We start from the raw sequence: 25,946 nt of genomic DNA, 5'->3' as shown, positions 1-25,946 counted from the left end.
GGGAGGATAACTTAGCAAAGTGAAAATCAGGTGGATGGGAAGGCAACAGGTAGAGGCAGTCTTGTGAAAAACATGTTTGGGGTCACTGAAGACAGAGCTACATAGCTGGAGCTGCAGGTCTGTGGTTGTGCCACGGTAGGAAAGGCTGGAAAGGCAAATGGAACGTAAATCAGACAGCGCAGCTATGTGCCAAACAGGGCCACAGCTTACTCCTGCTCTGCAGTGTAAGTGAGCGGTGGATGGCAGATGTCTGACACTGTGCTGGCAATAAGCAGAAGTGCAGTGAATGTTACATAAGAAAACAAAAAAAATACCGGGCTGGCTTTGGACTTTCTTCTTTTTGTAAAGACTGTGAGAAAATGACCTGCTGTTTCTTGGTGTTCACTAATTCTTGTAGTGTGTAGAGAATGGTTATCGTCTGACTAAGGTATGTTCATGACACACCTTTGACAGCTAAGACCACTTCCCCATGAGGGGATGGGTCCCAAAAGGAAGTTATCAAAAGCCATTCACTGGCATCTCATTGGTTGTGACCACATAGCCCAGTCAATCCAGCATGAACTGTCTCACCCCTCGCACCTAACTTGGGAATAGGGGAACACCTCCCCTTCCTTAGGGGATCCTGGGTCACTTCATCTGTTCAAAGAACATATTTGCATTTTAAGACCTAATGGTCTCTAAAGCAGCTAGAAGCTGAATGAGATGGGCCATTCTACAGAAGAGCCAGACGGCCACCTGGTGGCAGGGCTGTCAGGGGAACAGGAGGAAGTAAGGCCTGAGAGGATGTATACCAGGGCTTGGGAGGGACCCGAGGGCAGGTCCCTCTTAGGAAGACAACAACCTGTTGGCTAGGAGATTTCAGGAAGTTCCTGAACCTTCTGGACCCTAATTTCCTCATCTGTAATAGGATAACAGTATCGATCTCATGTGCTTCTTAGATGTCAATATAATAAAAGAAGGTCCTATGCGAGAGATTTTTATTACTCAAAAAGCCGTAATTGGGTAATATAAGAATAAAAATAACAATACTTTTCATCTGGTGGGTGCCAAACCTATACCAAGTGCTTGCCTCATTTACTTGCCACAACTTCCATTTTAGAGAGGCGAGTTAAAAAATAAAAAATAGTAATTAAAAAAAGAGAGGCAAATTAGGCTCATGGAAGTTAAGTTGCATGTCCCTGGTACACAGCCTGTAGGTGGTAGAATTTGAACTTGGAGGAGGTCTGAGATCTGCCACAGGGTTCTCTGTTCTCTTGCCATGTGTAATGTCAGCTGTCAAACTAGATGCCTACATTTTGCAAACCTCCTCTTTTTAAATTTTTTTTTTTAAATCTGAATATGCCAGCCTATCTCACTATATTAAGAGGAATTAAAGAAAAGGGGATTTTTTTCTCCTATATGGGGGAAGTTTTTGGGATGAGAGGGGTTTCTGTTGGGGAGCTGGAAGATGGTGATAGCAGCAGTCAAACTGAGCTAAGGTTGTTCAACCCAACCCAGGGATTTTCCTCTAATGTTCTTACTCTAGAAGGAAAATCTCTAGCAGGGGAGAATCGCTAGAGGGTTTTATTTTCCTGAGGGCTATTCTCTCTACAGAGCTGCTTCCACTGTCCATAGGTCCCCATCTGAAACCTTCAGTGTCAAAGGTTTTTCAGAACTCAGATGTTTTTGGGATTTGGTAGGGCTGATCTGAAAGTACATACACGGTATGTTAAGTGGCCTGGGGAGGGCCAGCTGGCAGCTCCAGTGACCAAACACATGAATGGTTCTGCAGAGAAATGTACGAACATTGACATCAGTAGGATAAAAACAACTCACAGACAGTCTCGCTTTAGTTCAGGTTAGGTTTTCTCACCAAACAAGTCTGGTGAAAAATGTTTGACTCTTAGTATTTTTGAGTTGCAGAGCTGAGGGTAAGGAAGTATGGATCTGTTGATAACAGAAACACTACTGGCCAACATCTACTGTGTGCTAATCACATGCCAGGTGCTCTAATTACATATTGTGTCAGTTGATTCTCAAAATATACGTGACAGCATGGGTGCTTTGAACATGGGCGCATCATTGTATAATTCTATAACATACCACATAGGATAACACAGTCGTTAAGAGTACAGATGGTCTAGAGGCGCCGGGGTGGCACAGTCGTTAAGCATCTGCCTTGGGCTCAGGTCATGATCCCAGGGTCCTGGGATTGAGCCCCGCATCGGGCTTCCTGCTCCGCGGGGAGCCTGCTTCTCCCTCTCCCACTCCCCCTGCTTGTGTTCCCTCTCTCGCTGTCTCTCTCTCTGTCGAATAAATAAATAAAATCTTAAAAAAAAAAAAAAAAGATTACAGATGGTCTAGCTAGACTGCCTGGGTTCTAATCCCTGCTCTACCACTTTGTAGCTGGGTGACTTTGACAAGTTACTTAACTTCTCTGTGCTGTTTCCTCATCTGAGAAATAGGGGATAATATTAGTACTTATTGTTGTGAGTATTAAATGCTGATTTGTGAGAAGTGCGGGGACACAGCAAAAGGTTGTTGTTATTTAATTTTGCATGAGGGCAAACTAAGCCTCAGGGAAGTTTAGTAAGTTGCCCTAGAATACACAGCTGTTAAGTGTGGTGCTGGGATTTGAACCCAGGCAATGGAATTGCAGAACCTACCCTCTATCTTACTTTTTGCATGGCAGGCAAACAACCAGTCAAGAGACAAAATAGCTACTAATCTAGAAAGATGTGAAATCTGAAGTTGCTGTTTTGAGAATGTTGGGTTCTTCAGACAATGGTAACTCAGTAAAGTCACAAATGATTGCCACATGCCAACATGGTCAACTAATTACCTTCCCAGGCATAACTAGCTTATCTTTCAATTGTTGGCCTTCATCTCATTCCCGGTCAGTCAGTGGCTCATGACCTTGTTCCCCACCAGGCAAACTCACCATCAGGGCCCTGGCGGGCAGCAGCGTGCAGCGCCGTGTCCCCGTGGCGGTCCTGGTGGGCAGGGTCAGCCCCAAGCCGAAGCAGCAGGCACAGGGCGGGGGCATCGTGGCGGGCACAGGCCCGGTGCAGTGGTGGGGGTTGCCCAGCGTCTACATCAAGGCCTGGGTGTCGCTGGAGGAGGGCCTGGGCCCGGACCAGCCGTCCTGCAGACAAGTAACGACGGAAGCGACGCTCTCGGCGTTGGCGGCGGGAAGTGGAGGCCATGGAAGTCTTGGGCTGAGGAAGAAGGAAAAAAAGGCAGCCGTCAGGGCCCCAGCCTTGCCTGGTCCCTCCCCCACCGTCCCTGACATTCCCTCTTGTTCCTCCCTTCGGTCCCCCTTCTTACATCTTCAGCAAGAGATGAGGCCTCTCCTAACTCTCATCCCTTAGGTAGGTTTGAAAAAATTTTTGAAGAGGGCTTGGGTCACAGATTTCTTAATGTAAAATTTGAGAAAAGTATAAATAATTGCTTTGAGGCTCATTAGCCCAGATAATTGTTAATAAGAGACTTTGAAAAAGACAAAGAATGATGGGGAAAATTTTTATCAACAGAAATCTGAATTTAAGTCACAGATAATTTCAAATAATGATCTAGAAACGGAATATGATGTACCCGGCAGACAGATGTGGAGGCTTCTCCCTCTGGGACCTGGGGGGAGGGGTTACTCATCAGACCTGCCCCCCGCCCCCCTAAGTACCCCCAGAGCTGTAGGCCCAAGGCCTGTGTTTAAGACGCTCGAGGAAGGGAGGCGGGAAGGGCGGAGACACTCTAGGCTGGCGGAAATGGCGCAAGCCGAGACGCAGGTAAAGGGCGGAAATGAGCGCGTTACCGGATGTCGTCTCTCTCCGAGGGGACGGGGTGTGTGTGTTTCCTCAGTCTGGCCTCGGTGGGGAACTTGGGAACTTAGGATAAAGGGTCCGCCTGAAAGCGGAAGACTGGACGGTAAACGAGGAAAAGTAGCCGAGCATGGGAGGGTAAAAACGGCGATTTAGAGGGCGCCTGGGTGGCTCAGTCGGTTGAGCGACTGCCTTCGGCTCGGGTCATGATCCCAGGGTCCTGGGATCGAGTCCCACATCGGGCTCCTGGCTCAGCGGGGAGCCTGCTTCTCCCTCTGACCCTCTCCTCTCTCATGCTGTTTCTCTCTCGCTTGCTCTCTAATAAGTAAATAAATAAAATCTTTAAAAAAAAAAAAAACACGGCGATTTAGAGATTTATCCTCTCCTCCCCCAAACGGGAAGAGAGAGGAGATGGTTCAGAGATAGAAGATGAGAAGAGAGAGAAAACAGGGGAGATAAAGAGGACTAAAAATCATGATGAAAATGGAAAACCAAAACTAAAACCACAACGAGGTCAAGAACAGGGCCAGATCAAAAAAGACATGTGTGAAAGACATAAAGAAACAACTATAGGAGAAGGCAAATGAAATGGATGCAGAAATTTAGACTTGGGAAAGATCAAAAGAGGGAGATGGAAACGGGAGGGAGAGAAAAAAAAAAGGGAAGAGAAGTAGGAAGAATTTAGGGAAACCCAGCATCCTCTTCTCCCAATACACGACACATGTTGACTTCCTTACCTTTTCACCCCATTTTCAACCCCTCTATGCCTCCTTCTCACTCCTCTTTGCCCCTGCCCCCACTCCTGGACGTTCCGACCGGGAAAACCCTGCACTTGCTGTGACGGTAGCCGGCAGCTTTGGGTCTGGTCTCTGCTGCTCCCATGTGGTTCTTCTGGGTACTGCCAGTGTAGACGTGGGAGAAGAGACCAGCCATCAATGGGAGGATCAGTTTGGGGGAGACACCTGGTGCAGGAGGCTGAGCGGAAAAGGGGAGCACTAAGACCCAGGGTTGGTGGAGGATTGCAGCAAGGAGCTGGTGGAAGAGGAGAAGTAGGCGGTGTATGTGTGTGTGTGTTGGGGGTGGGGTGGGGGGAGCCATCTGGTACCTTGGTAGCATCCGAAAGAGCATCAGCAATAACGACAGAAATGGCCAGTCAGTCCCAGGGTATCCAGCAGCTCCTGCAAGCTGAGAAGCGGGCGGCTGAGAAGGTGGCAGATGCCAGAAAGAGTGAGTCTCCTCTTCTCTCCCTTAGGAGTCTGGAAAGAAAATTGGGGTGGGGGGACAGCAAACATTCGAGTCCCTGGGAAAATCCAAGGCTGGTGGGGAGAAAGCTGGGGCTGGGATGGCTGATTAGGAGGGAAGAAATGGGTGGGTGTTAGAATCTAGCACCTGGTTGGCTGAGAGAAGGCAGAAAAACTTTCTGGAAAGGAATAACCACTACTATCACATTTTGTGAGGGGGTCTACCCCCACCCCCTGCCCTTTCTTCTGCTTCCAGGGAAGGCCCGGCGTCTGAAGCAGGCAAAGGAGGAGGCACAAATGGAGGTGGAGCAGTACCGTAGAGAGCGAGAGCAGGAATTCCAGAGCAAGCAGCAGGCGGTGAGTAGTGGGAGAGTTGAGATGGGACCCCAGGGTGCAAAGTGGTGGGTGTATCTGATAAGGTGTGGACAGTGTGACTCTACAAGAAAATAAGGTGGTAAAGGGCTGAAGGAGACCCTTAGGAGGGACCATGTTATTGATAAAGATGTGTGATAAGGAAGAGAATCTGAGAGTTTTGAAAGACTTATACAGCTTGTGGGGGGAATTGCCACCGTCTACGTGGAGTATGATGTCATTTGGGGTGGAAGGCAGAGTTTTATGATCAGGTGTAGTGAGGTAGTGGGGATTTTACAGTCTGTTTTAGGATGAAGTTGCATGTCAAGTCCCAAAGGAAAGGGAATTGTGTTGCTTTCTTTGGTGTCTGGATATTTCCATGGGATGGGGGTGGTTTTGGCAAGGGGTTTTCTTCCTGGCCTTGCTCCAGGATCTTTCTCTCCACCTGCCTGGACCCTTCTTTCTCTGTTTCTGCTTTTGCCTTTCTCTCTTCCATCCCTTTCCCAATCCCCCCAGGCCATGGGCTCCCAGGGGAACTTGTCGGCTGAGGTGGAACAGGCTACAAGACGCCAAGTGCAGGGCATGCAGAGCTCCCAGCAGAGAAACCGAGAACGCGTCCTGGCCCAACTTCTTGGCATGGTCTGCGACGTCAGGCCCCAGGTCCACCCCAACTACCGGATTGCTGTCTAGGATCCACCGTAGGGCCTAACTGTTCCCTTCCAGTTCCCTTCCTCAAAGAAATCCCCCAATCAAAATTACCTCCCACCATCTTCGCTGCTTCTTTCCCACTTGCTCTCCATTCCCTGGAAATTCTAGGGGCAAGATCCAATAATTCTGTGAAATTTAGAAGTTCTCCTGTTCAGATCTGAATCTCCTTATTGTTCTTTAACCTTCACTGGGACCTTGAAAACTCCCAAGTCACCCTCACCTGACCCCTCTTTGAAATTTGTATCATGGAGAAGTAGGGATGTGAAAAACACTTTGGCTTCAGAGCCTGGCAGGCTGAAGTCCCTTTCCCAACCCTGCCACTTGCTGGGACAGGACAAGCTACTTAACCCCTAGTCCAATGTCCTCCTCTACGGGACTAAAATGATGATGATGATAATAATACCTACCTTATAGGGTTGCTGCAATGATTAGGAATCACTCTGTAAAGAGCCTAGTGTGGTTTCTGGCATCTAGTAGCTGTGATTCAATAAATGGTAGCTTTATGGTATTATTACCACTCCCTGCCCACCTGCCAAAACCTAAACACAGCTGTTTCCTCACATTCGTCAACGGTTCTCTAATTCTACTCATTCATTCTGTGAACCTAGTAATTCTCTGAAGAATTAGTTTTTCCCACGTCTCTTTCCCCAGAGCTTTATGATCCCTGAAAAGTAATGAAGACCTCGTTTAGCCTCTCTACTGTGATTCCAGGAAGATGTTGAATTTCTTAGTCTTTCTTTTTGTTTCTAAGTTGGTCTTTCCCTTTACTGGATTCCCCCTTTTCCGATTTCCCCGAAGACCCATCAGATGCTCACTGCTTCCTGAGATCTAAAGTGATGCTATGTTCCGTTGTATGCATGGCTTTCCTTTCTACATCTTGAACACCTTTCCCTTGTAACAATGAAAAAGTGTCAATAAAAAAACTATGGGCAAATCAACTGGTGTGTCGAAGCAGCTTCCTTTTGCTTCATCATTTCTCATTTTCAGTCACTCTCTTGTTTTTTATTTATGTATTCCCCAAACACCCCAAAGGGCTGTTCTTTGAAACTTGTTGGAAAAACAAAAGGAACTAGTGTGTTATTATTTCTCTAAAGTGAGAAACAAAGGTGGGGTTACTCGTTGGGAACCTGAGAACTATAGATGGCAACTATAGAGAAAAGCTGCAGTGTAGGAACAAGCACTTTCTGTTCCTTATCTTGCTTTCTTGTTCTTTTCAAGATTATTTATTTTCGAGAGAGAGCAGAGTGAAAGAGAACATGGGGGGAGGGGCAAAGGGAGAGGGAGAAGCAGGCTCCTTGCTGAGCAGGGAGCCTGATGCGGGGCTTGATCCCAGGACCTGGAGATCATGACGTGAGCCGTGAGCCGAAAGCAGACGCTTAACAGAATGAGCCACCCCGGTGCCCCAAAACTTGGGATACTTAGAGTTGGAAAAACTGTCCTTCTATGACACCATCCTTGGATCACTGTTATTTCTCTTGGCCACAGAAAACAATCCCTGCTTCACCAAGCCAAAGACTTGAACCAATGAGGTAATCCACAGCGTAATTATTAACCAGACTCTTTAAGCAGGGAGGCGGATACAATAGAGAATAAAATGTATTTGTATCCTGGCTCTGTCACCGTACTAGCTTTGTTACTTTGGACATGTTGCTTTATTTGCTTGTTATAGAATGGGAATAATGGTATCTATTCCTTAGTGTCAAACGGTTAACTGTGGTAACAGGTAAAGAGCCAAACGTTTGCTATCATTTTTGTTGACATCACGTCTGACTTCTGAGGCCTATCAAAGACTGGGGTGTCAAAGGTTTCATTCAGGAAAAAATTCAAGCTGAACAATGGGGCTGCTGGAAGCGGGGCTAAGACAGTCTGCTCGAATTAACAATACTTATGGGATGTTGTGTAACCCTCAAGCCCCACCATTTATCTTCAACACTTGAGGCAGAATCTAGACCGCCCCGTCCCCCACTCAGTGGATTCAGAACACATTCCTGCCTCGAATTTCCTGCCCATCAGCCTCGGGGTCCTTGGGGCATCAACTACATCGGCCCACATTATTTGAGGCAAATGCTGCCCACCATCTCCACCACTGGGGAAAGGGTAAGGGGAGGACCCGTGAGCACGGCTCAGGATCATTCCTTCCCCTCAGCTGGGGTCAGACTAGCTCCTGACGCCCCCGGGTCACCTTGACTACCCGGCCAAGGACCCCGTGGGAACTCCCAGCCCCCTCCATCCTGTTCCACCGAGCGGGGCGCCTACGGAGGGGTGCCCAGAGAGAAGACCTGCCCGACAAGAAACTAAGGGAAGAGGTGAGGGACGTGGAGTAGACGAGGACAATAGAAAAAAAGGTAACAGTGGGAGATGATGCTAGTTTCCTTTATGCCTTTTGTTATTTGCAGTAGCGGAGGAGTTAGAAGTGGCTTAAAAAAATTTTTTTTTTCACACAGGCATTTTTTAAAGGCAACCCCAGCGCGCACGGAACTATTGAGTCTGGAAGGATCTTCTTCCGGTCCCTTGCGCCTGCGCGCTGGCAGGCGAGAAGGCGGGAGTCCCGGGTAAGAGGGAAGCCGAGAACCGGAAGTGAAGGCAGAGTCCCTTTTTCGTCGCTGTTGCCGCCGCCATATGCGCTCGCCTTGCTCGGGTAAGCTTTGGCCTTGGTATCATCCGCCTCCATCTGCATTTCTTTGCGGTCATCCTGTCCCATGGACTCCTGATACCGCTTGCACAGGCTATGGTCGGGCCCCTGGGGCCTTGTTGGGTCATTATTTCTATTGCTTGCTTTCCTTTTCAGAGCTCTTAGAGTTTCGCGGGGGGGTAGAGGTAGGGATGCAAGGGGGCCCAATCCAAGATGGTGGCCCCAGCGCCCTTGTGTACCTTTTGCTCCCTGCTCCTTAGCTGCGCTCCTCGTTTATCGGAGGCCCTAGCGATGGTGAGAGGCGGCTCTAGGTGTCCTTTGGTCCTGGGCATTTGCGGAGGGCGGGGCTCTTTTCACCTTCCCTCTCCTCTCTGGGTCCTCTTCATGGCCCAAGGTGGGAATAGGAGGAGGGGCCGGCTTCTGGGCCTAGTTGGACTTTTCTCAGCTGGACTTAACCAACCTTTATCTGGGACATTTCCCAAATGTTTATGCGTGGTGTCATTGTGTGACTATCGGAAGGGAGTCTCACGTGAGGAGTAACGCAAGGGTGTTGTGAGACCCCTTGCTAAAGTTTCTGTTAAAGCTGTAGCGAGGGTATCCGTTATTTTCTTTCTCATTGTATGGGGAAGAGATGAATACTTTTGACCGAGCCATTCCTCTTATACTCCCCCCCTCCCCCATCAATTACACAGGGATTAAGCACCAGAAGGAGGTTACTGAGGAGTGGGAGGTGGATGGCAGCCACATGATGTTTTTATTTTGAGAAGTGAGCGCTTTGCGCAATGATGACCTTAATCTATCACCCTTGACTGATGGCTGCTTTGTTAGGGAGATTATTGGGAAAGCACAGAGTTCCTTTGAGGATTTTTCAGGATTCATTTTTATCTTGTCATCTCCATTCTGCATTCCCTTGACATATTTTGCTTTTCATTTTTTGTTTTCTTCATTACTGTTACTTACAGATCAGGAATTCATATGCTGGTTCTCCCCTTCCTACTTCCTGGTTTATGCTACTCTGATCCTAATCTTGTTGGGGATTTGTCTTAACCACTTCACCTGGGACCACTGTGTTATGTTTGTTCTTGCTTTTATGTTTTGTGTTCCTATTAGTTTTTTTTTTCCAGGTAAAGGTGTCACAGTTTAGAGAAAGTGGGAAGTGTGTGGGGATGGAAGAGAGGTGGTGAAGGCTCTGCTCGTGACTAATAAGTCTTCCATCTGTTTTTTTCCTAGCTCTTCTATCACAAACTAGGGTGTGTGTGTGGTTTTTTTTTAAACTGTTGTTCAAGCCCCCACTCTCCTTCCTTGTTTTCACTTATTCTGCGTGAAACCATCCAGAGACCCCTCCCCTTCTCCCCCTGCCGGCCCAGTTATGGCAGAGAACGATGTGGACAATGAGCTCTTGGACTATGAAGAAGATGAGGTGGAGACAGCAGCTGGGGGAGATGGGGCTGAGGCCCCTACCAAGAAGGATGTCAAGGGCTCCTATGTCTCCATCCACAGCTCTGGCTTCCGTGACTTCCTGCTTAAGCCAGAGTTGCTCCGGGCCATTGTTGACTGTGGCTTTGAGCATCCATCAGAAGGTAAATTTCTGCCCGGCATAGAGTATTCATTAAGCTCTCTAAGGATACAAGAAACAGGTGTGTTAAACAGTCTCTCAAGTCGTACATACTTTCTTAGGCTAGGTCAGGAGATAAAGGATCAAAAACTGTTTTAGCAGTAGGAAAGATTTATATAGATGGGTTTTTCATACATGATAACATGAGAAGCTAGTGACATGAAAAGTGACTTAAAGGGGCGCCTGGGTGGCTCAGTTGGTTAAGCGACTGCCTTTGACTCAGGTCATGATCCCAGGGTCCTGGGATCCAGCCCCACATCGGGCTCCCTGCTCAGCAGGGAACTTGCTTCTCCCTGTTCCTCTGCCTGCCACTCTGCCTACTTGCGCGCGCGCGCTCTCTCTCTCTGTCGTATAAATAAATAAAATCTTTAAAAAAAAAAAAGTGACTCAGAGGTCTGCCATTTGTTCTTGTGACTGGTTTTTCTTTTTGTCTACTTGTTTTTAATTTTGTCATTTAGGTTTCTAATTTTGAATTTCCAGAGAGGAGCTGGTTGGACCTTAAGTCCCTCTCTGTTGGCCAGCTCTGGTCTCTGGAAACCTTAATGGCTGATCTAAAGTGGGTGGCTTCTGGGTCAGCTACCAAGCCCTTCAGAGTTGCAGGGTTATGTGGCCTAAAGCGTGGCAAGCTAAGTTGGAGAAATGGCCTGAGGCAGGCACTCACATGTCATGCATTGTTACAGATTAAGGAAAAATAGGGACAGTTAGAAACATTAAAGGTGAGCTGTTTGTAGGTGCAAGAGGGTTTTTAGCAGCATGGAGGAGGGGGCACTGGAGTCGGAGGCTAAAGTGAGAAAGAACTAGGAAGGTCTGCTTTTGGGATGAGTTTGGGAGAGAAGAGAAGTAGAAAGGGTCTGGGAATTGATAACCATTTAAGAATTGAACGGTGAGAAATGGGTTTGGCAGGGTGGAAAAAAGGTGGAGTTATCTGGAGACTGAAGTCTAATTTATCTTTTTTCCCCGCCTTCTAGTCCAGCATGAGTGCATCCCTCAGGCCATTCTGGGAATGGATGTCCTGTGCCAGGCCAAGTCAGGCATGGGGAAGACAGCAGTGTTTGTGCTGGCCACACTGCAACAGCTGGAGCCAGTTACTGGACAGGTACACTGGGGGAGAGTGCTGTGGAAGACATTTTGGTTAGAAATATTCGAGAAGGGTGTTTTGTCTTAGCCATGTGATGCATTCGGAGCCATGAGTGTTTGTTGCTAAGATGGCCTGTCACCTTTGATGGTTATGGGGGATATTACATAGTAAGCATGGGGTTAACGGTTTAGATTGTAGAGTTGAAGTCATTTATGATCTGCCAGATGTGCTTTTGTGACAGTTTGCTTCCCCAGAGGGCATAGTAAAGGGATAAACTGTTTGTCTCCATCTACTCCCCCCCACCCCCCAGGTGTCTGTGCTGGTGATGTGTCACACTCGGGAGTTGGCTTTTCAGATCAGCAAGGAGTATGAGCGCTTCTCTAAATACATGCCCAATGTCAAGGTAAGCCAGGGTAAAGAGACCTGGGAGGGTGAGGGTGTGGGGTGTTGAAGGCATTGAAGACTTGTGGACCAGCAGTCTTCATGTCCACAGTTGTTAAATTACATGTAATAGCTAGTAAGTTTCTGTAAACTTTGGTGTGCAAGAGATGTATGTTATAGGGATCACTTGAATACATTGTAATTTCTGAGATGTTTGCTTGTATTCTAATTTTGGAGAAGCATTAGGTTACCTCGTGTTAATATAGCTGTGTAGCAGGAGACTGCATGAATGGTCTACGGAGGATGCTTATCACGATACCACGCTTTTGTTAACTACTTATTCATATTGACTTTTATTTCACTGTGCTGTGGTTGACAGTTTGAGAATTTTAGGGTCTGTGGCAAGAGAAGGCTGAGAGCTCCAAAATACTTCTAGTGTGGTGTGTGATTTTTGAGGATTCTTTAAAATGGTAGAAAATCGGAAGATGTTTGGGGGCCACAACAGAATAGGCTTGGGTTGTTTTCCATATATAACCTTGATTTTCATAGTGTGGTTCCCAAACCCATAGTTACAGCATCATTTGGAAGCTTGATGGAAATGCAGATTATGTGGGTACCACCCCAGACCTACTGAGTATGAATATGCATTCTAACAAAATCTCTAGGTATTTGGAGTTTGAGAAGCACTGATGTGTATAACTTCCTACTCTCCTGGCTAGGATGTGGTGAAGAACAGTACTTTTGTTTGGATTGTTGCTTTTTTCTCCTGTTACTCATTACTTTATGTGTTGAGTTCTAGCCCTAATGTAAAAATAGTCACTTTTTTTTTTTTTAAGAGATTGTATTTATTTGAGAGAGGGAGCACGCATGAGCCGGGGGGTGGGGGGTGGGCAGAGGGAGCCCACATGTGGGGCTCAATCCCAACCTGAGTGGAGGTCAGATGCTTAACTGAGCTAAACTAAAGTAGTCCTTTTTTTTTAAAAAAAAGATTTTATTTATTTGACGGACAAAGCAAGAGAGGGAACACAAGCAGGGGGAGTAGGAGAGGGAGAAGCAGGCTTCCCGCTCAGCAGGGAGCCCAGGACCCGAGCCGAAGGCAGACACTTAACGACTGAGCCACCCAGGCGCCCCTAAACTAAAGTAGTCTTAAACTAAAAGTAGTCTTTTTTTTTTAGTGATTTTATTTATTTATTAGAGCAAGCGAGAAAGTATAAGCAGGGGGAGTGCAAGAGGGAGAAGCAGGCTCCCCACCGAGCAAGGAGCCCGATGTGGGGCTCGATCCCAGGACTCTGGGATCATGACCTGAGCCGAAGGCAGACGCCTAACCAACTGAGCCACCCAGGCGCCCCCTAAAAGTAGTCTTCACTGATGAATCACAGATCTCTACCCCTGAAACAAATAATATGTTATATGTTAATTAGAAAAAGAAAAGTAGTCTTAAAAACCAAAGTAGTAATAGCAGTATCTGAGTGGCGTAAACATGCTGGAGTAATTTAAAAGGCCTCATAATGAAAAGATTTTTGTTCTCCTATCTCTGATCGCACCTCACAGAAGTTAATCATTAGTTAAACCTTTTTTTCCGTAATCGTTCTGTGACAGCAAGTATTAGGCACTGTTCTCTCATTTTATCAAATTTCGGGTCTTTTTTACTTCTTTTCATGAAAGATCAGACGGTTTACATTATTCTTTTGTTATATGAAAATTAATTTTAATTCTTTAAAAATAATTTAAATGCCGTGTGTGTGTGTATTACGCGTATCTATCTTCTTACATTGTCAGTATCATTGTCCTTCCACCAGGTAGTCTTGCTGCTGGTTGATTCTAAAAAGTTGAAAACCAGAAAACAGTTTCCGTTCTGACTGTTGAAACATTTATTGCTGGCTCATTAGTGAGCGAGGATTGCATTTCCTCTTCTATAGGTCCAACTTAGCAGCTTATGCTGCTTAAAAGAGGATTTTTTTTTTTAAAGATTTTATTTATTTATTAGACAGCAAGAGAGAGAACACAAGTAGGGGGAGTGGGAGAGGGAGAAGCAGGCTTCCCGCCAAGCAATGCGGGGCTCGATCCCAGGACCCTGGGATCACGACCTGAGCCGAAGGCAGACGCTGAATGACTGAGCCACCCAGGCGCCCCAAGAGAGAATTTTTTTTTAAGTTTGTTTATTTATTTTTTTTTTTAGTAATCTCCACACCCAGGGTGGGGCTCAAGCTCACGACCCGGACATCAAGAGTTGCATGCTCTTTCAACTGTGCCTCAAAACAGAATATTCTTGGTGTTAAGATCAAATATAAATCGTCATGACCTTTTATTTTGTTTAAAATTGTGCTATAGTGACTTGTTTGAGGTTGGGCTAGTTCTACAGAATATCCTACATCTGGATTTGTCTGGTTTTACTCCCTTACAGTGTTGTTTAAGTTGTTTTCTTTCCGTATTTCCTTTAACAGAAATAATATTTGAAAGCTCAGCTAATTGAAGTTAAATATTTTTGGCAAGAATTCTTGAGTTGATACGCTGTGTATCTCCTGTTCTGCTGCAAATTTTGTTGTCCCATAATTAGTGATTTTAGGTTTATTCTGACAGTGTGATCCTGTGATTGATCTTTCTTTCTGAAACTAGAAAGCAGTTTCTGGTGTCATTTGATACTGTATTAAGGCTTACATCCACAACAAATCTTTCCCTAATGTTTTTAATATGGAGTAATATGTTTACCTTGAATCAGTAATTTCATAGGGTTTGTTCAAAAAGGTGTTTAAAAATCTTCAGAGGCGCACCTGGGTGGCTCATTCAGTTGAGCGTCGGACTCTTGATCTTGGTTCAGGTCTTGATTTCTGGGTCGTGAGTTCACACCCTGCATTGGGCTCCACACTGGGCATGGAGCCTACTTGAAAAAAAAGAGAGAGAAAGCAGGAAGAAAGAAAGAGAGAAAAAAAAAAGATCTGAGTTTAGTTAGGAAAACTTGATACTCCATGAGCGTTGTGTGGCACTCTGCAGTCTGGTGATTACTATTTCTTGTTATCCTTTTGTTTTTAGGGTTTATTTATTTATAATTTATACCCAATGTGGGGCTCAAACTCAAACCCTGAAATCAGGAGTCATGTGGTCTACTGACTGAGCCAGCCAGGCGCCCCTTGCTGTCATCATTCTTAGAGTGAAGTCTGGCCATAGCACCAGGGGAAGGAAGATTATTAGATTAAGTCAGAAGAAAACGCTAGTCCTCACTGCCCTGATTAGTCACATGACTTTGGGCAAGTCACTTTGTTTCTTCAGTGTCTGGGGAACAAAAGAATTTTAGATTGGGTGACCTTTGATGTTCCTTCTAGCTTTGAAATGTTCTAAGAATTCGTTTAAATTGAAAGGAAGGTAACTGTGGGGAGATTGGACTCTTTCCTTCCTTGTGAGACACTGTTTTCTCCTCGGTTAATACAGGTCGCGGTGTTTTTTGGTGGTCTGTCTATCAAGAAGGATGAAGAGGTGCTGAAGAAGAACTGCCCGCATATTGTTGTGGGGACCCCTGGCCGCATCCTCGCCCTGGCTCGAAATAAGAGCCTCAATCTCAAACACATTAAACACTTTATCTTGGATGAATGTGATAAGATGCTTGAACAGCTCGGTGAGTGGCAGCGCTGGGATGGGGCTAGTGATCTGGGAGTTGCCCTTCAGAGCCAAATGATGTTTATTTGATACAGGAGCACTTCAGTGCCAGGACGACTCTTAATCTATCACCCATGACTGATGGCTCTGGCTCCTCTCTTGATTTTTGTTAGGCTTTTTAAGCAACCTTGGTGATCAAGGGGAACAGTGTTTTGTCCTTCCTTTCTGTGATGGAGGTTTCTTTGTCTTTGAGAGGAGTGGCTTTGCTGATCTTAGACATCAGTCACACCACTATTCTTTCCTTCATAGGTTTTTATGCTGGGTGTTTGGGGAGATAATAAACTGAAGGAGGAAGATTGTTTACTCTTTGGCATCCCCTGCACAGCATATATCTGAATTTATAGCTGAATAGATCTTTAGACCTCAGGATTAATGTGGAGAGTTTATGGGATTTTCTGTAGTCCAGTATGCCACAAGAAAGAAAAACTGTAAGAACTCACATTTAATAAATGAGAGAGTGGGGATGGACATAGCCCCAGGGATAAGTCATTTCAGATGATCTTTGGCTATTACAGATGGTGAGCTATAAGGTGGGCTTGAGGTAGAGATCTCACTTGCCTGGCTGGATAGAAAGTGTGATCCAGAGGAAGCGTGGAATGGACTCTGACAGCTAGAATGTAATTAGGTGTGCAGTATTTGTAGATAGCTGGGGCATGGGGAGAAAGTAGGGAGAAGGGCCTTGTAAAGCATTTCTCAAGGGTTTTAGGCTTGTGAGCCTCTGCAGTGGGTTTCATCTCCATATCATAATTGTGAGATTTGGGATTTCGTTATCTTCCTCCTTGGTTAAAACACAAAAGTGGAATCGGGTTAACCTGATCTCAAGTCTTTATTTCAAATTCCGTTGTGTGTTATTTCCATGGTGTTACTGCAATGGATGTGATTTTATGGTGGTTCAAATGAATAGAGTACCTGAGACCAATCTTTCTGTGAAATGAATCTTGCTTACCCATTTCCAGCAGTCTTCACCTTGTTGGGGAGGCAGTCTCTGGTTTTTGTCTGATACATGCTGCTTTTCTCCTATGATTTTTTCCTTTTTCTTGTAGACATGCGTCGGGATGTCCAGGAAATTTTTCGCATGACCCCCCACGAGAAGCAGGTCATGATGTTCAGTGCTACCTTGAGCAAAGAGATCCGTCCCGTCTGCCGCAAGTTCATGCAAGACGTAAATACCCTTCTACCTTCTCTCCCTCCACTCCCCGCCCACTGCCTCCTCCCCTTCCGCACCCTCTTCCTCCAGACTCCCTTTGTCCTTCAAGTGCCAAGAAGGGGGCACGTGCCCATCTGGGAGTGATGACTCCTTGAAGAGACACACAGAGGCAGAGACAGCTAGTGTTAGGGTCTGCGCGGGCGCCAGGGAAACTCCGGAAGACTTGGTCGGGTTAACTTGAGAGCGGGTAGTGTTCGACCTTTTTCCCCCCCCCCCATCAGCATTTTTGAACCTCTTCTTCCTTTTTGGGGGAGGGCAGAATTTTCTGCCCTACCACCCACCCATCGTCTCCTACACACCCCTTTACAGCCACGCACCCTCAAGGTGGCATCGAGCAGACAGTTGGAGCCTTCTGCTCCCCAAAACTCATAACTTTTCCGGTGGCAGGAGAGCAAGAGAGGGACAGACAGATGGCAGGGCATGTCCAAAAGAAGAGCAAACAGCACAAATGAATCCGCTCCCTCCCCACCTCCAGGGGTGGGGGCCTTTGGCACCTCAGTCCCCGATCCCTTACTCCTTCCTGTCCATACCTCCTCGCACCCATCTGGAATCTCGGTTGATGTGAGCCGGCAGCGGAGAAGCACCGTGGAGCGGCGGGGGAAATGCGGACGGCACCCAGCGGTGGATGGCGGCAGCGGAGGCCGCGGGGAAACCTGACCAGGAAGCTGAGGACCAAACCAGCCTCTTTTTCCGTTCCCGGTTTTTTTCCTGAATCCAAGGCGTGCCGTGCTCCCCGTTTCCCCCCATATGTGTTGGGGGGAGGGGTGTCCTGAAAGGGGGGGTAGATTTTTTTTTTTTTCCTTTTTAAAACAATTTTTTAAGACTCAAAGGAGAGGGATATGGGAAAGGTAAAGTGAGGAGCTCCACTTGGATGTAACTAGGTGGGTGTTAGGGTTTGGGGCTAGATGGGGCCTGTTGTATAAACAGTGCAGTGTATTCTTTCCCCATCCTGTACTGCTCTTTCCCATGGGGTGTTAACTATTTTTAGCTATACTTGGGGCTAGGATTAGATTTGAAGGAGGCCATGGAACTTCTTTTTGAAAAGCCTGCCTTTGCTACCCTGCTTTCTGGGATTGGGCTTCTGGTTTTCTCCCGTGCCACACATCCTTTCCTGAAATCTTGGACCCTGGGTGTTCGTATTAATTACGTCCCCAGGTTAGTGAAGAGTGCTAGGAAACTTGGACTCAGGAGTTGAGTCTTGTGTCAATTTATATTTTTTTATGCTACTTCCTCCCCTTCAAGGGTTTTGTGTGTGTGTGTGTGTGTGTGTGTTTTAAGATGAATGTGTATCTGCTGCTCTGAATTTTGTTTTTTAACACCATTTATTGGTACCGTCCCTGTAACACTATAGTTGGTTTGACTCTCAGTTCAGAGTCCAGTGGGTGCCATCTAAACAATTCCCTTGTGGTCTGAAGGCAAGTTGTTACTCATCTTGAGTAACTTTTCCTTCTCTTTCATGCCATTTTTGAGACCATCCATTGTAGCATTCTGATCTTAACAGATACCCACCCTCCTGATGTGGATCTGATTCTCTTAGTGGGTTTTTTTTTATTTTTTTAAAGATTTATTTGAGAGAGAGTGCACAAGCAGGTGGTGGGGCAGAGGGGGAGGGAGAAGCAGACTCCCCACTGAGGAGGGAGGGAGCCTGACGTGGGGCTTGATCCAAGGACCCTGAGATCATGACCTGAGCTGAAGGCAGATGCTTAACCCACTGAGCCACCCAGGCGCCCCCTGATTCTCTTAGTTGAGAAAATACTCAAATGGAGCAATCCCTGTCTTCCCCCTATATTTTTACAACCAGCTGTGGTGGAGTTACTCTGACCTTGAGTCACCCTGTCCCATCAATTTCCAGGCGTTTGGATCACATTCTCCCTTTGGGGATCATCTCCCATTGTTTTCTTTCTTCTGCCACCTCACTTTGAGGTAATGGCTTCTTGCCATTGGGTGGTCTCACTGCTCCTTTTCCTCCCTGCAAAGTTCCCTTCCCATGACAGTTTGAGGTTGGGCAGTCTTAAAACTCATCTGACAGGAGGGAAATTAGAGCTAATGTGGAAGAGACCACATTAAAATGGGGGTATTTTTGGGGATGTGGTGGGGTTTTCAGTCTTCTCTTCTCCCCATCCCCCCATGGGGTGTATTGGAGATAAGTTCCTCCACCCCCCCAGGTTTAACCCCCCCACTCTGCCCTCCTCCCGTTCCCCACCCCCTACTCCCCCTCCCCCCCCAGCCAATGGAGATCTTCGTGGATGATGAGACGAAGCTGACGCTGCATGGGTTGCAGCAGTACTACGTGAAACTGAAGGACAACGAGAAGAACCGGAAGCTCTTTGACCTTCTCGATGTCCTTGAGTTCAATCAGGTCAGTTGTTCAAGGTCCAGTAGGGGGATGAGCACGTCTCCAACTGTAGCAGAAACCTGGTTAAGTACCCTTTTATTGAGGACATGACATATGTGATTAGAGCTTCTCGAGAATGTTGGAGAAATTGCCTTTTAAGTGAAACTCTTTTAAATGAGAATTTAAACAGGGTGAGAGCTGCTTTTCTGTTCCATGGCTGTCACAGCCAGGTGTTTAGTAAAGAAAAAGCTCAATAAAGAAGAGGGGATTTCATAAGCTGGTAAAAGTTCCAAAATATCTTGGGTTTGCTAGGTTCTTAAATTTGTTTTTTCTCATGCTATTTACCGAGAAGAAGTGTTCCATAACCTAACCTGTTGGGTGGTTTATTTGCACCAAAAACTTAAAGGTAGGTTGCTTATGCGTGTTTCTGATGAGCAGGAAATACTGGTCAAGATCTTTCCAGACTTTAGTTTTACTTTTTAGCACTTGCTCATTTTTACCATTAGCCTCTTGTCTCCTAATATACCTGGTAGTTTTGGTTACTATTCTCTCTACCTTCTCTGCAGCATGTCTGCTCAGGAAAAATCAGAGCTGAGTAAGAAAGGCTAAGTTGTATTTAGAACAGAAGAGGAATATGTGATGGGGATTAGGAGGAATTTCTTTGGAAGAGTGTAGTTACTGAACACTCTTCTCGCACATAATCTCTCACATATCCCACATGTACCCACATCGCCTGTCACACACCCAGGTGGTGATCTTTGTGAAGTCTGTGCAGCGTTGCATTGCCTTGGCCCAGCTCCTGGTGGAGCAGAACTTCCCAGCCATTGCCATCCACCGAGGGATGCCCCAGGAGGAGAGGTGAGTCAGAGGTGGAAAGATGTTTTTTGTCCTTGGGAAGGAAAAGAGACCATTGAGAGAAGGGACTCAACATTTTTCTAATTTCACAAAGGCTTTCTCGGTATCAGCAATTTAAAGATTTTCAACGACGAATTCTTGTGGCTACCAACCTCTTTGGCCGAGGCATGGATATTGAGCGGGTGAACATTGCCTTCAACTATGACATGCCTGAGGATTCCGACACCTACCTGCATCGGGTAAGCTCCACACCTACATGGGCATCTCACTGTCCCCTCCTGCTGCCTGATTTTCTGTGTCTTCATGCCTTTCTCATCCCTCCTTTGGGTGTCTTCCTACTTTGAGGTCTTCCCAGTGCTACCTTCTGTCTCCTTCCAGGTGGCCCGAGCAGGTCGGTTTGGCACCAAGGGCTTGGCCATCACGTTTGTGTCGGATGAAAATGATGCCAAGATCCTCAATGACGTGCAGGATCGCTTTGAAGTCAATATTAGTGAGCTGCCTGATGAGATAGACATTTCCTCCTACAGTGAGTATGGATCTCAGGAAACTGGCTTCTCAACTCTTCAGAGTCTCCTCGTTCCCTAGTGTGTTTGTCTTGAATCTCATGTACATAAAGTTTCTGGTGCGTAAGAGGCACTTGGCAAGTTTGTGTGCCCCTGATCTTGATGCCCCTGTTGGGATGTTTAGTTGACCTGTAGGTCTCTTTCTCTTGACGAACTATCTTTCCCACCCCCAACTTATCCTCTGCACCCACAAACTACAGATCTCTGCATGTATGGGGGTGGATGGTGTTTCTTTCAGCCCTGCCTTTTCCATGTCTTGTCCTAATTGTGCCATGTTTTCCCTCCAGTTGAACAGACGCGGTAGAGGACTCACCCACCCATTTTGGAACGCGACAGTCTGTCCCTCTTCAGGAGATGACAGCAGGCATGGGGTGAAGGAGACACTACTGCCACCTACCCCTGACAACCCCCACCCCCACCCCATGGCTTCCCCCCTTTTGCATCACCACCATTCCTAAACCCGTATTTCCTGAATTGTCTGAATTTTTTTTAACAAAACTAAAAAACGTATGCGTCTGTGGTGTCTGTAAGTGCTCCATCCATTTATTGGATTTAGGGTGAGGTTAGGCCATGATTCAGTGTATATTCCCGTAAAGACTGTGTGCCCTTCTGTGGGGCCCAGGTCAGTGGGGAGGGGCGAGGGGAGGGCGATGTGACTAAGAATGCAGAGGCCTTGGCTCCTTGCTACTTACATTTTTCTTAGTGGCCTGGGAGGGGCTGGGATGTTTCTGACCCAGAGGCCCAGTGTGGGTGGTATGTAGTGTTTCCAGTGTTAGAAGGTAAAGTGGGAACTGGTGGAAAGCTTAGGCGTCTCCTAGGCTCTCTCGGTGTCTCCTCATCTGTTCCTTCAGCTTCTGGATCTTGAGCACCAGGGCCTGGGCTTCCCAAGCCCCTTCTTGCCCTTCCAGTAGGGCCTGGTACAGCTCCAGCTGCTGCTCCAGCAACTCCTCGGCTTGGGCCAGCTCAGCTGTGGGGCGGGGCCTGGGACCCTGAGTGAGGGGGGCAGAGGGGAGGGAGCATCAGCCCAGGCAGTTGGCTGAGGCTTGCTGGAAGTCAGGCGTTCTGCCTCTCAAGTTTAAATCTTTAAACCCTGTTGTATTAAGGTCATCTGTACTGTGAAGCCAAGGTGGCTTCTGGTCTTAGGCATAAGACCCTTGGGGGGGCAGTTTGCTGCTCAGGGGTTATAACTGGACTCCTTGTACAAGGGAGGATATGGAGAGGAGAGGACTGGCTGTCCCTCCCCCCACTAAGAAATAATTAACTGTTAGGTGAGGGGAAATTCCTGTCCAAGGACTTCATGGACTCTGCAGGGAGGGAGGGCTGTGGGGACAGGGAGCCCTAAGGTCTAGAGAGGGGTGGGGGTGGGGAAGGTGCTAGGGATCTAGGAGTTGGAACTAGGCTAAGAGCTCTGGGGGTGGGGGGGTATCTACTTAGAGCAGGCCTGTGACACAAGATTAAAGGGATTACTACCCCCTCCTCCCCCCTACCCGCTTCCCCCGCTCTTGGTGCCACTTACCCTTGGGGATGACTTTATCTTCCCACTGCATGTGGAGCTGGTCGGCTCTTCTGTGCTTGCCTTGGGGCTCTGGGAGCAGCACCTCCAGGAGCCATGGGGGGCCAGGGGCCAGGAAGGCAGGAGGAGGCGACGGCAGCAACATGAGAGCCAGGGCAGAGGGAGTACCATGGCTGGTGTAGCAGCGAGCTGTCTGAACTGCCCAACAGCCACCAGGAACTGGCTCCTTCCTTCCAGGCCTTGGCCTCGCTTCAGTGACTGGCCCTGCCCCGGGCCCTGCCCCTACCTTTACCTCCCTCCCAACCTGGCCCCAGACAGAGTCTTCCTGATGTGAAAAAGTTCTGCCAGTTGAGGCAGAACTTCCTTTATTTTTAAAGATTTTATTTATTTTAGAGCAAGAGCAGGGGGGAGAGGGAGAAGTAGGTTCCCCGCTGAGCAGGAAGCCAGACATGGGGCTCCTTCCCAGGATCCTGGGATCATGACCTGAGCTGAAGGCAGATGCTTAACCAACAGAGGCACCCAGGTGCCCCAGGCAGAACTTGCTTTAGAAGACTGGTGCCCAGGGGCGCCTGGGTGGCTCAGTCGTTAAGTGTCTGCCTTCGGCTCAGGTCGTGATCCCAGAGTCCTGGGATCGAGCCCCGCATCGGGCTCCCTGCTCAGCAGGAAGCCTGCTTCTCCCTTCCCCGCTCCCCCTGCTTGTGTTCCCTCTCTGTGACTTTCTCTGTTATATAAATAAAATCTTAAAAAAAAAAAAAGCACTGGTGCCCAGCCTACGTCTTAGTGTCTGTTTTTCTTAGCACTGTGTCTTTTCTCATTTCTCAATTCTGCAAGGTACAAGTTACATTGCTGGTGTGTAGGAAACTGGCTCAGAAGGGTTTCATTCAGGACTCAAGGTCCATAGCTGGATGGTGGAAAAGCCTGGAGGATTCATGTCCAGGTCCACCTGACTTGAAAGCTCAGCCATTGACCTGGCTCAAGTATTGATTATCCCTTTATTTCCGTTTTTTTCTCTTCTCGCTGGCTCATAATGACATTCCTTCTTGTCTGCATTGCATGTTTGTAGGGGTTTGCATTCTCTGTTAGTTCAGGGCACTGTTGTGTCATTGTACCCTTGGCTCCTGAAAAGAACGTGACACTGGTAACAGGTTTCAAGCTTTGTTGAACTCGTGAGCCCTCACTTTAAATGTGTGATGTGAGCCTCGTGTACAGGTGGCCTTCCTGCAGTATGTCCTGAAATGTCCTGTGGCTGGAGAGCACTGCTACATCCCAGTGGGCAGAGGTGGCTCGGAGTGGATGGTCCCAGTTTTGATCATCTGGGAAAAAGGTAGACCCTCAGAAAAAGTATCTCAGAAAACAAGATGGCAGGAGAGTGGACAGTTGCTAACCAGCTCACTATCTTTGTGACATCATGCTGAATTTGGAGGGAAGATGGTCTCTGCCATAGCATGGGGATCCAGGAACCAGGGAGGGTGATCTTCCTGGAGGTCAGTGGCTCTCAGACTTGCGGGGGGGGTTGCTGAAGCACCTTTAGATGAGGCCAAACACCCCACATTCCTCATTAGCTGACATGTTCTCACTTTTCAGTGGAAAAAGAACCTAAACTTCGTTAACGTTTTGGAAGAGAAGCTTCCTCATGTTTCTCAGCGATAGTCTTTGCACAATTCATATTTGACTTGCAGTATATGCATGGCTTAAAGTCTTAATTACTGGGGGACGCCTGGGTGGCTCAGTCGGTTAAGCGGCTGCCTTCGGCCCGGGTCATGATCCCAGGGTCCTAGGATCGAGTCCCACATCGGGCTCCTTGCTCAGCGGGGAGCCTGCTTCTCCCTCTCTCTCCCTCTGCTTGTGCTCTCTCTGTCAAATAAATAAAATCTTTATAAAAAAAAAAAAAGTCTTAATTACTGGAACATAAGAGGCCCAAGCTAATGTTATGGTTGTGGGAAACTATCCAGTATAAGGTTAAACAGATTACAAGCAACTGATATTGAAGCTAAACTCACCACATTGATAAATTAAAAGCAGGATTTGTAGCCATTAAGAAAATACAGCAAATGAAACTTCTGTAAGACAGTCTAAATGATGCACAAATAACAAAGTATCCTTCCTGAAAACTAGGCATTTCTACCATCTGAGTTTCTATTTTAGGTTATGAACTCCAAAATGGACTACTCTCCCAATAATTTGTAGTGGGTAGTCTTAAACCTAAGTTAAAATAGAGTCTATGGATTGGGGTTTTGTTCATCTGTGAGAATTGATATAAAGGAAAGGCTGACCTTTGAGTCAGTTCAAATCTTTTGAATGTGTTTTGGATCTCATAATCATGGAAATGAAGGAATGAAGATAAACACGTGTAAACCAGTTTGCTTAATTTCATGTTACATATGTTTTTGTTACTCCTGGGTATCTTTTGTCTTTTTTTTTAAGATTTTTTTATTCATTTGTGAGAGAGCACGAGGTGGGGGGAGGGGCAAAGGGAGAGGGAGAAGCCAACTCTCAGATGCGGGGCTCATCCCAGGACCCTGAGATCATGACCTGAGCTGAAGACAGATGCTTAACTGACTGAGCCATCCAGGCATTCCTCTCACAGTGTCTTAATAGAGTCTTTTTCCCCCCCCCTTTTAAGAAAAGGCTTTATGTCTAATAGACACTTAATCAAATGAGAGTTGGGCCTGGCTTCTGCAGGAGAAGCCTAGTTTTCAGCCAGAGACAAGCAGAGGATTATGGGAAACATCATCCACAAGGTCAAAGGGCTGCAGAGCTTCCTGAGGCCAATGTGCTGACACTACATCCTACCCAGTGGATTGGCAGGACTGAGGTGACTGACATAAATTACGGTACCCTTCATATGACACTCTTGTGGAGATGGGTACCTAGGAATATTGAAGTCCACTGAACCTGCTGGGCAATTTATGTTCTTGTCATAGGTGACCTTCACGGTAACCTTTCAAGAGAGCTTTCTCATTTCACTTTTTTTTTTTTCCATGTGGATGTCTACTTGTTCCAGCACTGTTTGTTGAAAGACTACCTTTTCTCCATGATAAGGCCTTTGCTTCCATGACAAAAATCAGTTGACTGTATTTATGTGGGGTCTATTTCTGGGTTCTCTATTCTGTTCTATTGATCTACTTGTTTTTTCACCAGTACTGTATACACTGTCTTTGTTTTTTCCTTTTTTCTTTTTTTACATTTTATTTATTTATTTGAGAGAGAGACAAAGAGAGTGATATAGAGCATGAACGAGCACAAGCTGGTGGGAGAGGGAGAAGCAGGCTCTCCGCTGTGCAAGGAGCCCAATGCGGGGCTCGATCCCAGGACCCTGGGATCATGACCTGAGCCAAAGGCAGACGCTTAACTGACTGAGCCACCCAGGCTACTGTCTTGATTACTATAGCTTTATAATAAGTCTTGAAGTCAGGTAGTATCAATCCTCTAACTCTGTGTTCTTATGGTAGACTGGCTATACTGGCTCTTTTGCCTCTTCATATAAACTTTAGAATCACTTTGTCAATATCTGCAAAATAACTTGCTGAGATTTTGAATGGGATTGAGTTGAATTTTTTTTTTTTGGTTAAGATTTTATTTATTTATTTGACACAGAGAGACACACAGTGAGAGAGGGAACACAAGCAGGGGGAGTGGGCAGGCTTCCCGTGGAGCAGAGAGCCTGATGCGGGGCTCGATCCCAGAACCCTGGGATCATGACCTGAGCCAAAAGCAGACGCTTAACAACTGAGCCCCCCAGGCGCCCTGGGATTGAGTTGAATTTAAAGATCAAGTTGGGAAGAACTGACGTCTTGACAATATCAAGTCTTCCTATCCATGAGTATGAAATCTCTTTTCATTTATTTAGTTCTTTGATTTATTTTTTTAATTTTTAATTTTTTATTTAAATTCAATTAACATATAACATATTATTAGTTTCAGAGGTAGAGGTCAGTGATTCATCAGTCTTACATAATATCCAGTGCTCATAACATCACGTGCCCTCCTTAATGTCCATCACCCAGTGACCCCATCCC

At 46.7% G+C, this 25,946-nt stretch overlaps 4 protein-coding genes and 2 non-coding genes across 12 annotated transcripts in view; 4 read left to right on the top strand and 2 right to left on the bottom strand.

Moving 5' to 3' along the window:
* The window catches only part of NFKBIL1 (NFKB inhibitor like 1), a 9,980-nt gene extending 5,333 nt beyond the window's left edge, over nucleotides 1-4,647 (bottom strand). For 2 of the 5 annotated variants that reach the window (XM_081827855.1, XM_081827851.1), the window contains exons 1-2: nucleotides 3,574-3,759; nucleotides 2,921-3,197 (exon numbers count right to left, since the gene is read on the bottom strand). In XM_081827855.1, the coding sequence (XP_081683981.1) occupies nucleotides 2,921-3,197; nucleotides 3,574-3,630 (334 nt within the window). In that variant the 5' untranslated portion in view covers nucleotides 3,631-3,759. Of the gene's footprint in view, nucleotides 1-2,920; nucleotides 3,198-3,306; nucleotides 3,530-3,573; nucleotides 3,760-4,534 lie in introns of those variants that run through there. The other 3 variants (XM_081827853.1, XM_081827852.1, XM_081827854.1) reach the window with 3 other exon arrangements.
* Nucleotides 4,648-4,732: 85 nt separating this feature from the next.
* On the top strand, nucleotides 4,733-7,035 carry ATP6V1G2 (ATPase H+ transporting V1 subunit G2). Its single transcript, XM_081827856.1, has 3 exons — nucleotides 4,733-5,024; nucleotides 5,295-5,395; nucleotides 5,906-7,035. Exons 1-3 carry the CDS (start codon nucleotides 4,733-4,735, stop codon nucleotides 6,077-6,079), a joined length of 567 nt encoding a protein of 188 aa, XP_081683982.1. The 3' UTR covers nucleotides 6,080-7,035.
* A 1,562-nt stretch (nucleotides 7,036-8,597) lies between these two features.
* Nucleotides 8,598-20,924, top strand: DDX39B (DExD-box helicase 39B). Of its 3 annotated transcripts, none has more exons than XM_031033718.2 (11): nucleotides 8,598-8,735; nucleotides 10,065-10,309; nucleotides 11,313-11,440; nucleotides 11,733-11,825; nucleotides 15,230-15,413; nucleotides 16,498-16,616; nucleotides 18,889-19,020; nucleotides 19,745-19,854; nucleotides 19,946-20,090; nucleotides 20,230-20,377; nucleotides 20,702-20,924. In XM_031033718.2, the coding sequence occupies exons 2-11, from the start codon at nucleotides 10,099-10,101 to the stop codon at nucleotides 20,716-20,718; spliced, it is 1,287 nt and encodes a 428-aa protein (XP_030889578.1). In that variant the 5' UTR covers nucleotides 8,598-8,735; nucleotides 10,065-10,098; the 3' UTR covers nucleotides 20,719-20,924. The 3 variants fall into 3 exon arrangements, with proteins under 3 accessions (XP_030889578.1, XP_030889577.1, XP_006738542.1); XM_031033717.2 differs by having other exon boundaries at nucleotides 8,612-8,735; nucleotides 9,960-10,309; XM_006738479.3 differs by having other exon boundaries at nucleotides 8,636-8,735; nucleotides 10,097-10,309.
* LOC115942719 (small nucleolar RNA SNORD83) lies at nucleotides 9,470-9,547 on the top strand. Its single transcript, XR_004077311.2, has one exon. It is a non-coding gene; the product is annotated as a small nucleolar RNA SNORD83 (small nucleolar RNA).
* LOC115942720 (small nucleolar RNA SNORD83) lies at nucleotides 15,465-15,541 on the top strand. The gene has a single exon (XR_004077312.1). It is a non-coding gene; the product is annotated as a small nucleolar RNA SNORD83 (small nucleolar RNA).
* Nucleotides 20,925-21,010: 86 nt separating the features above from the next.
* MCCD1 (mitochondrial coiled-coil domain 1) lies at nucleotides 21,011-22,115 on the bottom strand. Its single transcript, XM_006738481.3, has 2 exons — nucleotides 21,931-22,115; nucleotides 21,011-21,403 (listed from the first exon to the last, which is right to left on the bottom strand). The coding sequence occupies exons 1-2, from the start codon at nucleotides 22,096-22,098 to the stop codon at nucleotides 21,218-21,220; spliced, it is 354 nt and encodes a 117-aa protein (XP_006738544.1). The 5' UTR covers nucleotides 22,099-22,115; the 3' UTR covers nucleotides 21,011-21,217.
* Nucleotides 22,116-25,946: the final 3,831 nt, after the last annotated feature.

Source organism: Leptonychotes weddellii, chromosome 8, assembly GCF_054177405.1.
Source record: "Leptonychotes weddellii isolate Sample4059 chromosome 8, ASM5417740v2, whole genome shotgun sequence".
In the NCBI taxonomy this organism is placed as follows: Eukaryota; Metazoa; Chordata; class Mammalia; order Carnivora; family Phocidae; genus Leptonychotes; species Leptonychotes weddellii.
The sequence above is the reverse complement of the archived record's forward strand: the minus strand, read 5'-3'. Positions and strand labels throughout refer to the sequence as shown.